Source organism: Desmodus rotundus, chromosome 13 (genome assembly GCF_022682495.2).
Source record: "Desmodus rotundus isolate HL8 chromosome 13, HLdesRot8A.1, whole genome shotgun sequence".
Classification (NCBI taxonomy): domain Eukaryota; kingdom Metazoa; phylum Chordata; class Mammalia; order Chiroptera; family Phyllostomidae; genus Desmodus; species Desmodus rotundus.
The window spans coordinates 42,741,943-42,755,849 of NC_071399.1; the positions used below are offsets into that span (position 1 = coordinate 42,741,943).

General features: G+C 42.7%; 1 protein-coding gene across 2 annotated transcripts in view; it reads left to right on the forward strand.

The window, feature by feature from the left end:
* The first annotated feature begins 6,138 nt into the window (after positions 1–6,138).
* STK24 (serine/threonine kinase 24) overlaps positions 6,139–13,907 on the forward strand; it is a 134,067-nt gene continuing 126,298 nt past the window's right edge. Inside the window, exon 1 of one of the 2 annotated variants that reach the window (XM_024578918.4) lies at positions 6,139–6,800. In XM_024578918.4, the coding sequence (XP_024434686.1) occupies positions 6,759–6,800 (42 nt within the window). In that variant the 5' untranslated portion in view covers positions 6,139–6,758. The remainder of the gene's footprint in view (positions 6,801–13,907) is intronic. The other variant, XM_024578917.4, reaches the window with a different exon arrangement.

The following is a 13,907-nucleotide window of genomic DNA, read 5'->3' on the forward strand; positions in this document are numbered from 1 at the left end:
GGCTAGTAAAGTGGTGCAGCCTCCAGAAGGACCAGCCCACACAGGTTCCTCTTGAATGTGGCCATGGAGGACTATGGAAAAGGTAGAATCTTCCAAATAACAGAGGCAAGTGTAGCACCAGTGGCTGACCCAGGCACTCCTCCTAATGCCTTATTTTCCAGGAAGGTGCACAGATGATCCTTGGAAAACTTGAGTTTGAACTGTACAGGTCTACTTGTATGCAGATTTTTTTCAAAAAACACTGTAAAATATATTTTCTATCATTTTCTTAATAATATTTTCTTTTCTCTAGCTTACTTTATTGTAAGAAAATAATACATAATATATATAACATACAAAATATGTGTTAATCAACTGTTATGTTATTGGTGAAGCTTCTGGTCAATTGTAGGCTATTGGTAGTTAAGTTGAAAGTTATGTGTGAATTTTCAACTGCACAGGGAGTTGGCACCTCAACTCCTACATTGTTTAAGGGTCAACTATATATTACAGATTATTATTTCCTGCTTATTTCCCTCCCCCCTTTTCATGCGAGTTTTTAAGGTGGTTATCAAACTTTTCTTTTCCATAATATATAAATCACATTAAGGATGTTAATACTTACCATTTAGATATAGATTGCTGGCCTGTGAAATGCCACATCCAGACTTGACAAAGAACAATGCATATTACTCAGAGCCCCTGAATTGGTATGATCTAACTAAAGGGCACTTGGGGTCCGCTTGCTTTGGAGAAGAGATAAGTACATGAATGGATACACATAGGTTGGCTATATTACGTTGGGAAGGGTACAGAAGAAATTATACATATGGAAAAAGAGAATGAGTGTGTGCACAAGTGTATGCATGTGCTGGGCAGCCAAGAGATGGAATGTATCGGGACAGAGTCTTCTCTCCATTGAGAAATTGCCTCTTCCACATTGCATGCTATGTGAATTGGACTGTTTCCTCTCTGTGTCTTCTTGTCCTCTGGTCAGAAGAATGCACATACGCAAATTTGAGTTCCTCCACTAGATGTGGCATATGGACACTGGATAAGAGAAAGTCACTCTCTTTACTCTAGGATTACGAGGACCAAATAGAGTGACTCTTGACACCACACAGAAAACCTATATGAGGATAAAGCCACACAGAGCTAGCAGAGGAGAAGCATAGGGAGGAGGCATAGAGAAAGATAGAGTTCTGTTTTTATCATTGAACCCTCCCTCCTGGATTTATCCAAGCCTGATTCAACCAAGCTTGGATTTCTGTCACTGAATTAAAATTTCCCTTTTGTGCTCATGCAGGTTTGACCTAGGTTTCTGTCACTTTTACTCAAAGACGTCTGGCTGGTAGTATCACTAACACAGCTTCTTAGGAAACCAAATAAATCGGCTGGAAAATCAACCTATGAGACTACATGCTTAGCTTTTTGCAGGTGAAGCCTTGATGAAAGGGTACTGTTTTCATCAGTATTTTCATGAGGGTTCCAAGAATACTTGGTTATGTTCATTCAGGAACCAATGCCTATAACTCATAGTCACATTTTACCTTTGTGTGGCTATATAATCATCTTTATGCACATAACTTCCTAGATCTCCTTGAAATGAAATTAAAATAATTTCCCACAATTGTCTTCCTTGTCAGAAAGTAGGGCCAAGGGCTTTTAAGAATTGGTGCTGCAATTTTTGTAAACTGTAGGATGGATGACATCACCCTTCTGGGGATGATTTCATTTATGCCCTTTCTGGATATATCTTCAGAAAGCAAACCCAGCCCCTGGAGGGAGGGAAATCCATACACAGAGCTTGATGAGTCTTTGTATACTGAAGGCTTTATAAACTGATAGGCAGGGTAAAGGGGCCACTGTTTAGAGGACGACAAATGCTGTTAATGGGTTCTTTGTCAAACAAAATTGTGTGTGAGAAGTTTTCTAGTGAGCCTGTTCTAGAGCCCTCTTCTAAACAGCCTAAACTTCTCTAGTGTGAGCCTCTGGAATTTCCATACTTGGAATGTGTACCTAAAAGCCACTTCCACCACCCTCCCCGAATTGGAATCTCAGACTCCAGTCCTCCTAGTAAATTTCACCTCCAAGTACAACGACACTCATGGGTGAAGGAGGCACTGGAGAGAAAGACAGTCTTTATTAAAGCATAAACTTTTGGATGAAATGAGTATTTATTATTTTTTATGTACTCCCAGCTAAATATTCTGAACTCTTTTCTGGCAGGTTCTTCCATGTATTCCAAATGATTTCTCATCATTAGAAATATTTTACCAAGCAAACACCTGCTTCTATTCCTTGCTTCTGCACTCAGTTGTCCAGCAATTGGAGATTAGTGCTCTGGTTCCTATGGGAGATAAAGTTTAGAGACTACACCCAAGGAAATATGAAGCAATGCTTTATAGCAGAAATATGAACTATGTAGCAAGGTCCGCAGGCCTTGGGAGAGGACAAAGGAAGCTCTTGCTCATGGAGCTGAGCCTGGAGGAACCAGTTACAGAGGGCTGATCAGAAACACATATATAGTACAATAAAATGAGTGCATTATGGGTTGAATCATGAATGTCACCTTTCCCCAGTTCATATGTTGAAGTCTTAAGCCCCAGTATCTCAGGATGTGATTGTATTTGAAGATAGGGTCTTTAGAGAGGTAATTTAGTTAAAATAAAAGTCATTAGGTGAGCCTTCATCAAATATGGTGAGTGTCCTTAAAATATGAGATCAGGACACACACACACACACACATACACATGGAAGACTATGTGACGACACAGGAAGAAAATGGCTATCTACAGGCCAAGGAAAGAGGCCTTACAAGAAACAAACCCTATTGATACCTTGTCTTGGACTTCTGGCCTCAAAAACTGTGAGGAAATAAATTTCTGATATTTAGGCCACCCCATCCATGGTACTTAGTAATGGCAGCCTGAGCCATTACAAAGTGATGCGGGGTGCAACCAAAACTGACTTAGAGTGATGTTGCTGTGAAAACTTGTGCTCTGAGCCTTACACCCACAGAATGAAATTGTCGTTTTGCCATTCCACAGTGTAGCTGGATCTCTTCTGAAGGCTTTAGCATACATTTTCTTGCTGTCACATCATCCAACCATGACTAGGCATGCTTCTTTATATTGATTTTAATAATCTGTCTTCCTATTTTGCATCTTTACCTGCTGAACACGTGTAGAAATTTGTCAAGCCTTCTGTTACTTATCCAAGCTACTCATATTTCTCTTTAAAGTTCACCATGTAAGTCTCTTTCATTAATCTATAAATTTAAATTGCTAATGTGCTACTTGTCTAGCAGTTCTTTATAACGTGGCATTTGGGGGTGTTTATCTTTTCAACTCAGAAGTGAAGAGAGTGATTGTTGAATTCTTGTTTTTGGCTGCATTCTCAGTTCTGCTGAGGCTATGAGCTGGCTTAGGGGGAGTCAATACACAGGGATCTATATATGGAGGGGCTTTATGCAGGGTTATGGAAATGTCCTTTGTGGTCCCAAATATGTGTCATAGCCCAATTCACATCTTTAGGTCAATACAAAAGACAAAAAGGGCCTGGGGATGAAAATAATTCCATGGGTTAGTGTCTCCATGGAAACCAGGAAATGCATAATCTCTATGGAGACCCTCAAAATCTCTCCTTCTGAAATTATAGCAGTATATGATCTTTTGTAATCATAAGTTGAGGGCGGAGGAAAAGTGACAAGAGGAAGAGGATGAAAGGATAACCCCCTTCTTTCCTTAGTAGAAATATAGCTATTGTGACTCTAAATTTAATCAATTGTGTTATTGTAAAATTCTTAAGTTAGGATTCTGGGAGGATAGGGTAAGAGGCATCTGAGAATCTAGTATTTTTATGCTAATGTTTGACCAAATGTCTGACATGTAGTTGGCTTTCAAAAACTGTGTTAGTGTATGAATGAATGTAATGAGTATTTGGGGCTCAGGCCCTGTCTATAATCTCTGCTCTACTAAAACAAATGGAGAGGGCCACTGTCTTGGAAATATTAGGTAAGGTCTGTATATGACTGAGTGGAACACTAACTTCTACTTTGCTTCTTCTCTTTCAAGGAGAATGGTGTTCAATAGTATAAATATAGTAAAGGGAGGAAATGAAGTTCAGTTGTTGTGAGGAGATAAGTAGGGTATAGAGAAATAGACCAGCTAATGAATGCAAGTCAGTGTCCAGATAGATTATATCCCACTGTAACCCACATATTCTTAACCTCACTAGCTTCTGGATACAAAAAGGGACTTGGATTACTTTTTATACCCAGATTATTATGATCCAATGCCCCCTGTGGCTTATTTGTTGGAAATTAGCCCACTGCAAAAAATAAGCCCCAGTGTTTCTTGAGAGTTTCCTACAGTAATGCCTCAGATCAGTATCCAAACATTTCTGTACATTTGTCCTGTTTCTTCCTACTTATCTTCCTTCCATGTTAATGCCCCCGACTGCTGACCCTAAGGAGAGACATCTTATAATGATAGTTTCTACTGGCTGACTACTGCTGACAAAATCATTGTTACTTCCAGAGATAGCCACTGCTAAATCTTGGTTTATATACTTTCAGGTTTTTCTCTGTTTACACATAAAATTATACATATATGTAAATGATATGTATTTAAATATAACTTCATATACATGAAGTAGGTTGAAATCAGACTACATTGTTTTGTACCCTGAATTTTTTTCTTAGTGATATAAAATGAAAATATTTTTCCATAATACTAAATATTGAAATACATTTTTAATGACTATGTGGCACTCACTGTATGAATATACTATCATTTACTTAACAATCTTTGTTAGCGTTTTAACCTGTTCCCAGTTTTTCCACAATTATAAATATCACTGCACTGCATCTTTTTATATCCATTCTTATGCACTTTTTGGTTGTTTCCTTAGCATATGCTTCTGTAAGTAGAATTCCTGGGTTGAACATTATGAACATTTTAAATATTCATGCTCTTGCTTGTTTTGCTGTTCATCTCCTATGTATCCATTTTTTAGGTACACAAAATTTACACAAGATGATAAACTCCTAGGTAGCAGGGTTCATGCTTTGCCAGTCTTCACAGTACTTGGGGCTGGCATGGCTTTAGTGGAGTTAGTGTAGTACCAATTGACAACCATGAAGGTATTTGAAGGTGTCCTGGAGAACCCTGAAGAAAAACTCGCATATTTCTCAAGGGAAAGCAGGTATTAAGTTATAGCATCCATGTCTTGTGTGATCCAGGGCACGGGAGGGAACTGAAATTCTGAGTACAATGACCTCAGAAAATAAACAGTCCTTATCTCAGTGGAGGACTTTTTAGAGTTTTCTCCACTAGTCTGTAAACTCTTTGGGGCTCATTTTTTGCATATTCACCCTCGCATAACAATGGTACAACATGGGCGCTCATAGCCTCAAGGAGGTATCAGCGTCCCAATAATTTGAGGTACAGATAACTTCAGTGGCTACCCTCTATGATCATAAATAAAATACTTTCTGAAGGCAGCACTGTCTCATTCCATCTTATTTCTTTCCTTTAGTTGGAAAATAGAGGAATAAAATGTGGAGACAGTACTGCTGCCCGTAGTGGGGTCTGGGGCTTTTGTAGGCAGTGGAAAGAGGGAGAGAGCTGGGGAAAGCCTAGACTCGCTTCCTTTGATTGTCCTCCCTTTCTCCCCGTCCCTCCCTCCATTTCCCCTTCGCCTAGGTGGACTCTCCTGCTTCGCACCAGAGCCCAGAGGCGGTGGAGTTCAGCCCCTCACTCACACCCTGGCTAAGTTTACGGCGCCTAGCATTCCAAGTGGAGCTGTTTTCAAGTGGCAAACACCGGGCATTAACAGCTCTCGGTCTCTTCCCCTCTCTGTTTCCTCTTTGGGTTGGTTGGAAACTTCACTGAGACACTGGAGAAGCTCCGCCCAGGTAGTTCTGAACCGGTCCTTGCCTGAGGCCCCGCTGGGCAATCTTCCTCCCCGTCTCCCGACCCCAAACTGCCCTCGGGGAGGTCGCCCAGACCCCGTTTCCCGGCGAGTAGATAGGGAAGCGTGCGCTTGCTTGGAGGAGAGGGGGAAGATGGTAAAGATTTGGTGGTAACCGCTTTCCCCTCACCAGACTTCCTAAGCTCCCAAACGGACCCCGGCCGGGGGAGGGGGGCGGGTACCCACTTCTCCACGTAGGGAGGGCACCCAGCTGAGGCCCACTCCTCGCACCCAACAGCCTGCCTCCTCCCCGCTCCGCCAACTGGGGACGAGGGGCAGCTTGCTAGCTACTCGCAGATTCCCCTCCACCCGGCAGGGAGCAGCGCAGAGGGTTTAGGGCGGACGCGGCCTACGGCGCCGCGAGGCCTTGAGCCTCCTCCCCCTCCCGGAAGCGCGGGGCGGGGTCCCCGGCCTGGCGGCGGAGGCGCGCGCGGAGGCCCGGCCCAGGCGGGACGCGTTCGGCGCTATCGGGCTCCGCCGTCAGTGTGCTCCCACTCCGGCTCCAGGCCGCCGGCCTCCTACCAGCCCCAGTTGTAGCGGCGGCGACCCCGCGCCCCTCCCAGGCACTCCTTGGCGCTGTGCATGGAGACGCCGTCCACCACTTGCCGCTGAGGCACCGTTTGGCCCAGGACCCGCGAGGGCTGGGGTGGCTTCAGGCTCCGGCCGGCTGTGCGGAAGCTGGACTCCAGCTTGGCCGGCTACCCCCGCTGCGCAAGGGCTGCGCGTGGCTCGCGGGCCTCGTCGACAGCGTAAATTGGCGCAGCCCGGCCGTCCCGTCTCAGGAAGTGGCCGTCTGGACCGCCATGGCTCACTCTCCGGTGCAGTCGGGCCTGCCCGGCATGCAGGTAGGCAGGAGCCGGGCAGCCGAGGAGTGGGAGGGAGGGATGCGCAGGCCGGGGCGGAAGCGGGGAACTTGGTGGTGTAAACACGCCCACCCCCCCAAGATGCCCCTCTCAGGGTTGCCCCGGCCTCGCGCGCCTCGCTCCCAGCCCCCTAGGGCATCCCTACCCGGCGCGGCGACCGGCTCTTGGGCCTGGGGTTGGGGGCAGCCGGCGCCTGAGGCCGCGGCCTGCGGGCGGCCTTTTGCTGGCCTGGAGTCGCGGTGATCAAGGGAGGAAGGGGGGTGCCGGCCGCCTCGCCCCCGCCGCTACCCTCTTCCCCCAGTGCCTCTGAGCTGCAGGCCCAGCGCCCGCCCTGGCCCCAGCCCCAGCCGCGAGGGAGAAGTGATGTGGGGAAATGCCCTTGGAGGCCCCTGCGCGATCTCTGGGCCCTGAGTGCGGGGGTGGGGTGGTGGAGGCCCTTGTCCTCCTGGCGAGCGGGCGGTGAAGTTAATAGGCGGGAGGGGAGCCGGGTGCGCGCCGGCACTCGTCCGGAGCCGGGCGGGGCGGAGTAGGCTGGGTAGGATGAAGGAAGGTGTAACTGCTAGCCCCACTTTCCGCGTGTTAGTTCCGCGCGCTTCCTTTTGGTGCAGACGGAGGGGAAAGTGCGAGCCTTTATATCTGGAACAAGGCATCATTCGGACAACTTGCACTTGGAGCCGAGACTGACCCGCGGGATCCCCGGACACTGGGCTTTTTTACTTTGAGACTTGATTGGATCCAGATGAGTTTCTTCCCAGTAAACCTCTTGGTTGATACTTGGTGGAATCTTGGCCTACCAGTGACTTTTTTGGAGGGTGGGGAGAAGTTGAATCTCAAATTTATATGAATGCATTAAAGTTTTTCTTCATTTGGGACTGTTTTTCTTCCTTTGAAAAATAAAACCACCGTTCTTGGCTAGTTTGTAATGTTTGTAAGCGCATCAATGGTGGCAAATGATTAAGATTAAAATCTTAAGATGCAGTTTGGGTTTGTCTTTAAAGTTTTACTCTCCCAGTGTAGCTAAACGAGTGAGCCTAAGAAAACAACCACCGTATCCAATTGGATTGTTTATCTTACATCAACCGGCTCATTTTCTTTTCCCTCGCTTTTGAGGGCTGAGAGGAACACGGCTGGCCTCTTAAAAGCCAGGAATCTGTTCCCCTCATCTGACACAGATCATTATCTCTATTTTTTAAACTATAAAAAGAAAACGATTTCATTGTACAGGTTTGAAATAGAAAAATAGTAACATAATGTCAGAACTTTAGTCCACGTTTTTTTTTTTTTTTTAAACTCCTGCATGGAGTAGCAGTTAGTCTCTTAAGAGTGTGCTTAAAGAAAAACTGCCCTTGGATCTCATCTAAGTAGTTTTAAAACTGAACAGGCATTTAAAACCTAAGCTTCTGCTGACGGCTAGGTAAAAATCAGATGTAGTTTCTTGGTATTTCTTAAAAGTTTTTGCTTTGGTTTGGTTTGAATTGGAAGACAGTGTGAACTGGGTGAAAATTATTTCTGACCAGGAGAGCAAGAAGGCACTCTTGTAATGATTAAAGAAAAAAGAAAAAACCCCAAACTTTTACTCAGTACTTCCTTTAGACTGACTTTTATGCTGTGTTAGGTTGCAGTCTAGCACAAATAACTCCTTAGAGTTCATTGAGGCCTTGGTGGAAGGAGAATCAGTTTGAAAAGGTACTTAAAGCCCCACTAGCTGGTGCCCTGATGTCAGAATCAGATGATTACCAGGTGGTTTCTAGTCTCTACTTTTTTTGTCCTCACTTTTTACTTTAAGAGTGTGGACCAACACTTTTAAATCTTGGGGAAACATGAATTTCTTTTAATAATTTTGCCTACCAAATATAGTGTATTTCCTAGATAATGGTACAAGGGAACAATTTTTATTTTGCTTTCTCAGTATAACAGCTGATAAAGTTTTTACTTGGTTGAAACAACCAAATTTGCAGCTGTTACAGTTTCAGGGGTGCGAAGGTGACTTTTGACGGTCTGTGATACTATATTAGTATTGTACACCTACAAACTGTATAATTGTTTTTAGTGTACCATTTGGGGAAGAACATTCCTTTATTGCCCCCACTGTCCAACCCCCCCCCCCCAAAAAAAAAAACAAACCCAACCACATTTATTTTCTTTGAAGTAGCAGCTGCTGCTGTCCAGGGAGGCTTTCCTTAGAGTTGTTGAGGATTAAGTTAAAGGCACACCTGCCTTTGACTGCTGTCTGGGATAAAACAGAAGCATTAACCCTTCTGTGCCCTGTCCTAATAAACCTGAAAGAAACAACATTTTAGTATAAACATCATTTTTCACTGTCTTGCAAATCATTTTTATGTCTCTTGATTCTTACTGGTACCACTCAAAGCATGCTGTTTTCTAGATGTGCAAACCAACAGTCTAATTGAACTGACCAAGGTGTGGTACTGTTATGTGGCAAATTTGTGACTTGAAAACCAGATGTTTTCCTACCTTCAAGAGCATACTCCGCACCACGCTGTATTACTGCTTTTTTATTAGTTTTACATAAAATAATGTTTAATTCATCCCAACTTGGGTTTGCTTAAGAAATTAGAAATGTGGGATTGATGTTTTATTTAGTCAATCAGCAGTTGTTATTGAATGTGCCAGGCTCTAGGTAGTTAATGACTGCAAATCCGAATAACATCATTTTCAATAAATGTTTAATGAAAATTGCCCAAAAGCTTTTCCCTTTTTTACCTCTTACACCCCAGTTTCATATTAACAAAGGGGAAAAAATAGAAATCATGAACTGAATGTAGTAACTACAAATAGAGAAGAAAAAATTAGGTTAATTTGTGGATTTAACTATACCTTGTTCTTCATTGAACATGGTGGCATTTCACTCAAGATTAAAAGAAAATCAAACTTCAGTTGGAGGCAGATGCACTGATCAGCTTATAGTTTGCATAGTTGTAATTAAAAAAATAGATTTTGGCTTATTTTTACTACAGTTTTATCAGTCACTTTAAACTTTTCTGGACTGTGACCCACATAAGAAGTATATTTTACATCAAGACCTGAAACAAAACTTTAAGAAGACAGTCCTAATCATTATTACTTGGTGAAGTAGTTGTGTGATGTATTTTATTTTTTTAAAAAAGCTGGTCATAACGCCGAATTGATTTCATACCTGAGTGGTTTTGATCTAAGTTTGAAAGACACTGATTAGCTATGTCACATGTGTAGTAGGGCCTGAGATCAGTTCGCATGTTTTGAGAATGCCATAAATTTAAGATATTTTCGTATTTGAAAGTATAGACACTTTACAGGAATAGCTAGAAAATTGAAAGTTTCTAATGGTTTGCATCATCCTTCCACTTTTTTAGCTGCTTGGAGAAACCTTTGCCTGAGAATGCCCCTTTGCGTGGGGAGAGAGCAAAGACATTTACCGTATTTTTCGGACCATAAGACGCACCTAGGTTTTAGAGGAGGAAAATAGGAAAAAAAGTTTTGAAGCAAAAAATGTAGTAAAATATTTAATAACAAATAACATAATATTTCACCAATGTAAATGTAAGCTATATTCGGATTATAAGACGCACCCCCATTTTCCTCCCAAATTTGGGGGGGGGAGTGCATCTCATAGTCCGAAAAATACAGTATTTAATGGCCAGATTGAATGCATTGGGAACTTCTCTCAAGTGTTCTTGCTTACCCTGGGGAAACCTGTGTGTTTTGCAAAATCTGGGAAATGCAGGTAAACAGAAGGACAGCTGGATTTAATTGTGGCTTAAGTGCTCCTGTCCTTTCCCCCCCCCCCCTTAGTGTCACATTTCCATAGGTTTTTTTTTTTTTTCCTGTTTCCATGGAAGAGGCCTCCCCATGTTCAGCCTGTTGCCATCTACACTCATGGAAAAGGCTGGCCTATTAAAGAGTGTGGATATCTAGGGTGTTGGTGAGATTTAGGTTCTAAAGCACCTTGAGGGAGATGTTGAACTGTAGAACGTGGCCTGGTGTCTTAGAACTTTGGAGTGGATGGGGAGCCCGCATTCATGCAACACATTTGTGGAGTGTGGTGTCAGCCGCCGTGGGAGGTACAGGTGATAAACTCCTTTGGTCCTGTCCTCAGGAAATCAGCAGCTTAGTGAGGGCTGATTCAAATGAATAACTGAGGTGCACAGAGAGTAGAGGTGTGTGGTTGAAAAGCTGGCTCTTAGACCTGGGGTGGGGAGGGGCAGCACAGGCCCAGGGAAGGGGGCCTGTGTTCCCAGCTATAGTTTGGTAGCATTGTTGAATGTCCTATACTTTAGGAACCATGCTTCCTCAGTAGAAAGTGGAAGGAGTTGGATTTTGGGAAGTGCTGGGTGCCCCTTTGGAGGGTAGTGGTAACACTTTAGGTGAGAGAGGAACCTCAGGAAAGTGAGAGTAGGAGCAGGGAAGACAGTGGCTGGAGGTCCCAGTGTCAGTAGGATAGCCCGGGTGGACCTTTTCACAAGGTTCACTTAAACCTTGGTCATTTGAACTCTCGATGAACATTTTATAGTTTTTTTATTTATTCTTTCCCATCCCCCTTCTTTCGACCCTTTTTGCTGTTTTATGCTGGAGTATTAAGGAAAATAAAGGCACATTTTTTCCAAAACTTAATAGTTGCTTAAGTTTTTTTTTAATACATATTTTGCTATTTCACATTCCTCTTTTCCTATGTCTTCAAAGCTTAACAGTATTAAAAATTTGTTTTGCTTATGAGTGTATTTTGGGGATGAGAGTTGTCAGAAGAATTTTAAAAATTAAAATTAAAAATATAACTTGGAACATTGTTGATAGTATTTCACATAGAACCAATTCAGCTTCAAGTAGAAACTGGTCAGATTAGATTTTTCTAGGCAGCTAATGTAGCACAATTCCAGCAGAGTAGTTAGGGGTAAGTGGCAGCCATTGTCATTGTATTCTTGTTTCTTTTTGTAATTTTTTTGTACTCATTTTTGAGCTGTGGCTCTAGTATGTGCAGCTGAGCTTACTTATTTGATGCAGGTTGACACTGCTTTTCAGTTGAACAGTATTTTTCTAAGACCTTGGTTCAGGATGTAGTGTGAGTGGTTTACTGAAGAAATGAGTCTCTAGTTGCTGCTACTTTCTATTGGAGGAGTCTGATGATCTCTTGAGAAACATGCCACTTCACCCTCTACTTGAGTGATTTCTCCCAGTGATTCAGAGTTGCTGGCTTGGAAATGGACCTGCAGGAAATGCACCACACCCAACCGACCCTTCTGTGGTTTTTTTCCTGTGGTAGCTGAGCGTTGTTATCATTAATGGAATCTTGTGGCAGGAGTACAGGAAATAGAAGTTGCTCTCTGATAGCCCTCTCTTGCTGCTTAGAGTCAACCACTGTCATTGGATCTGTCATTTCCCATAATTCATGTTTTTGCATTGCAATGCATTTAAAACTCTTAATACCAAATAGTTTGGGAAAAATAAAAACATGGCTATCATAACACCTGGCTCCTGGGGGTGAACATGGAGTTTCCTAATCTAAAATTTGGCTCTCTGGTTTCCAGGGCTGAGGTTAGAGAAAACAAAACAAGATGTACCTTTGATTGCTACAAAGTATAAAACATCCCAAATTGTGGATTACAAAGGTACTCTATGTGTACACCCCCGAACAGCCACAAGCACAGCCTTGACTTTAGGTACCTTTCATTATGTTCTCGTGAGGATTCTTGGTCAGCAAAAGGAATCCTATCTGTTCAGCATCCTATTGGTATCTGAGTAAATTGTGAGAACTTTTTAAGTTTTATGCTAATGCTTGTCAAATATGTACCTGGTGTTTATCTTCCTATTATTTTCAGTCTGTTTTTAAAAAGACTTTTCTGCCTTAAGATTTGAAAGGACCATATAGACCCAAATCCTTTTATAAATGCTTAATTATTTAGGATTTTTAATTTAGATCTTATTAAAGAAATTATACATATGTTTTAAAGAATCAAATGGTTTCATAAGGTTTGTTTGGAAAGATAGCAGTTACTTGTCTGTTGTCTCCCTTTCCTCCTGAAAGGCAAGCCCCTTTCTTTCATCTCTTAGCTGATTGTTGTTGATATTCCTTTGTTTATAAAGAACATTTAAAAATTGGAGCTACTTTTTTCCCTAGTTTCAGGCATTATTTCTGAAGATGAGGATTTACTTCTTGACTCGTTTACTCTTATGTTACCTCCCCTTTCCCTCCCCAATGCAGTTAGTTACATTGTAACTTTGGTTAGATCAGCTGAACAAGTAATGTAACGATGTAAACAGTATTCACAGCCCAGCTGTTAGTAAACCAGGATTACTTTTCAAATCATTTTTTGGAAGTTGATTTTTGGTAATGTACTTAGTTTGGGCTGCTTTAACAAAATAGCATGGATTGGGTTGCTTAAACAATATATATTTCTCACAGTTCTGGAGGCTGGGAAGTCTAAGATCAAGGTGCTTCAGTGTCTGGTGAGAACTCTGATTCATTGAAAGTGTATTTTTGCTGTGTCCTCACATGGCAGGAGGGGCAAGGAACTCTCTGGGGTCTGTCTCATTTATAAGAGCATGATTTCCAATCCTCAGGGCTCCATTCTCATGACCTAATAACCTCCCAAATGCCCCACCTCCTAACATTGGGGGTTAGGTTTCAACATCCAACTTTTGAGGAGGGACACAAAGATGCAGTCTGTAGCAGTACTTATTCAACTCCCAACTTGCACCAGTTGTGGAAACCATCTCTTGGGAAGTGCAGGAAGAGCAGACAGGCTATCATTGTCACCTTTCTGCAGAAGGCTTCCCTGTGAGCCTTTGGATCTTCTTGGTATGGACTGGTGATCTTCCATACTTGGTGCACTGCTGGCTTCCTCTGTTTTTGTCCTCCAGTTTCCTCATGCTGATCTCTGTGGGATGTCCTGTTTTCTGTCTCCTGTCATCTTTCTTGGTTTACATCATTGTGTCAGTGGAACTACTTGCATTGTCTTCCTGCAAATGGAGTACATGGGAGACAGGTTTTTGAGGCTTTGAATACCTGAAATTTTCTTTTTCTTTTTTAAAGATTTTATTTATTCTAGAGAGAGGGGGAGGGAAGGAGAAAGAGAGGTAGAGAAACATCAATAC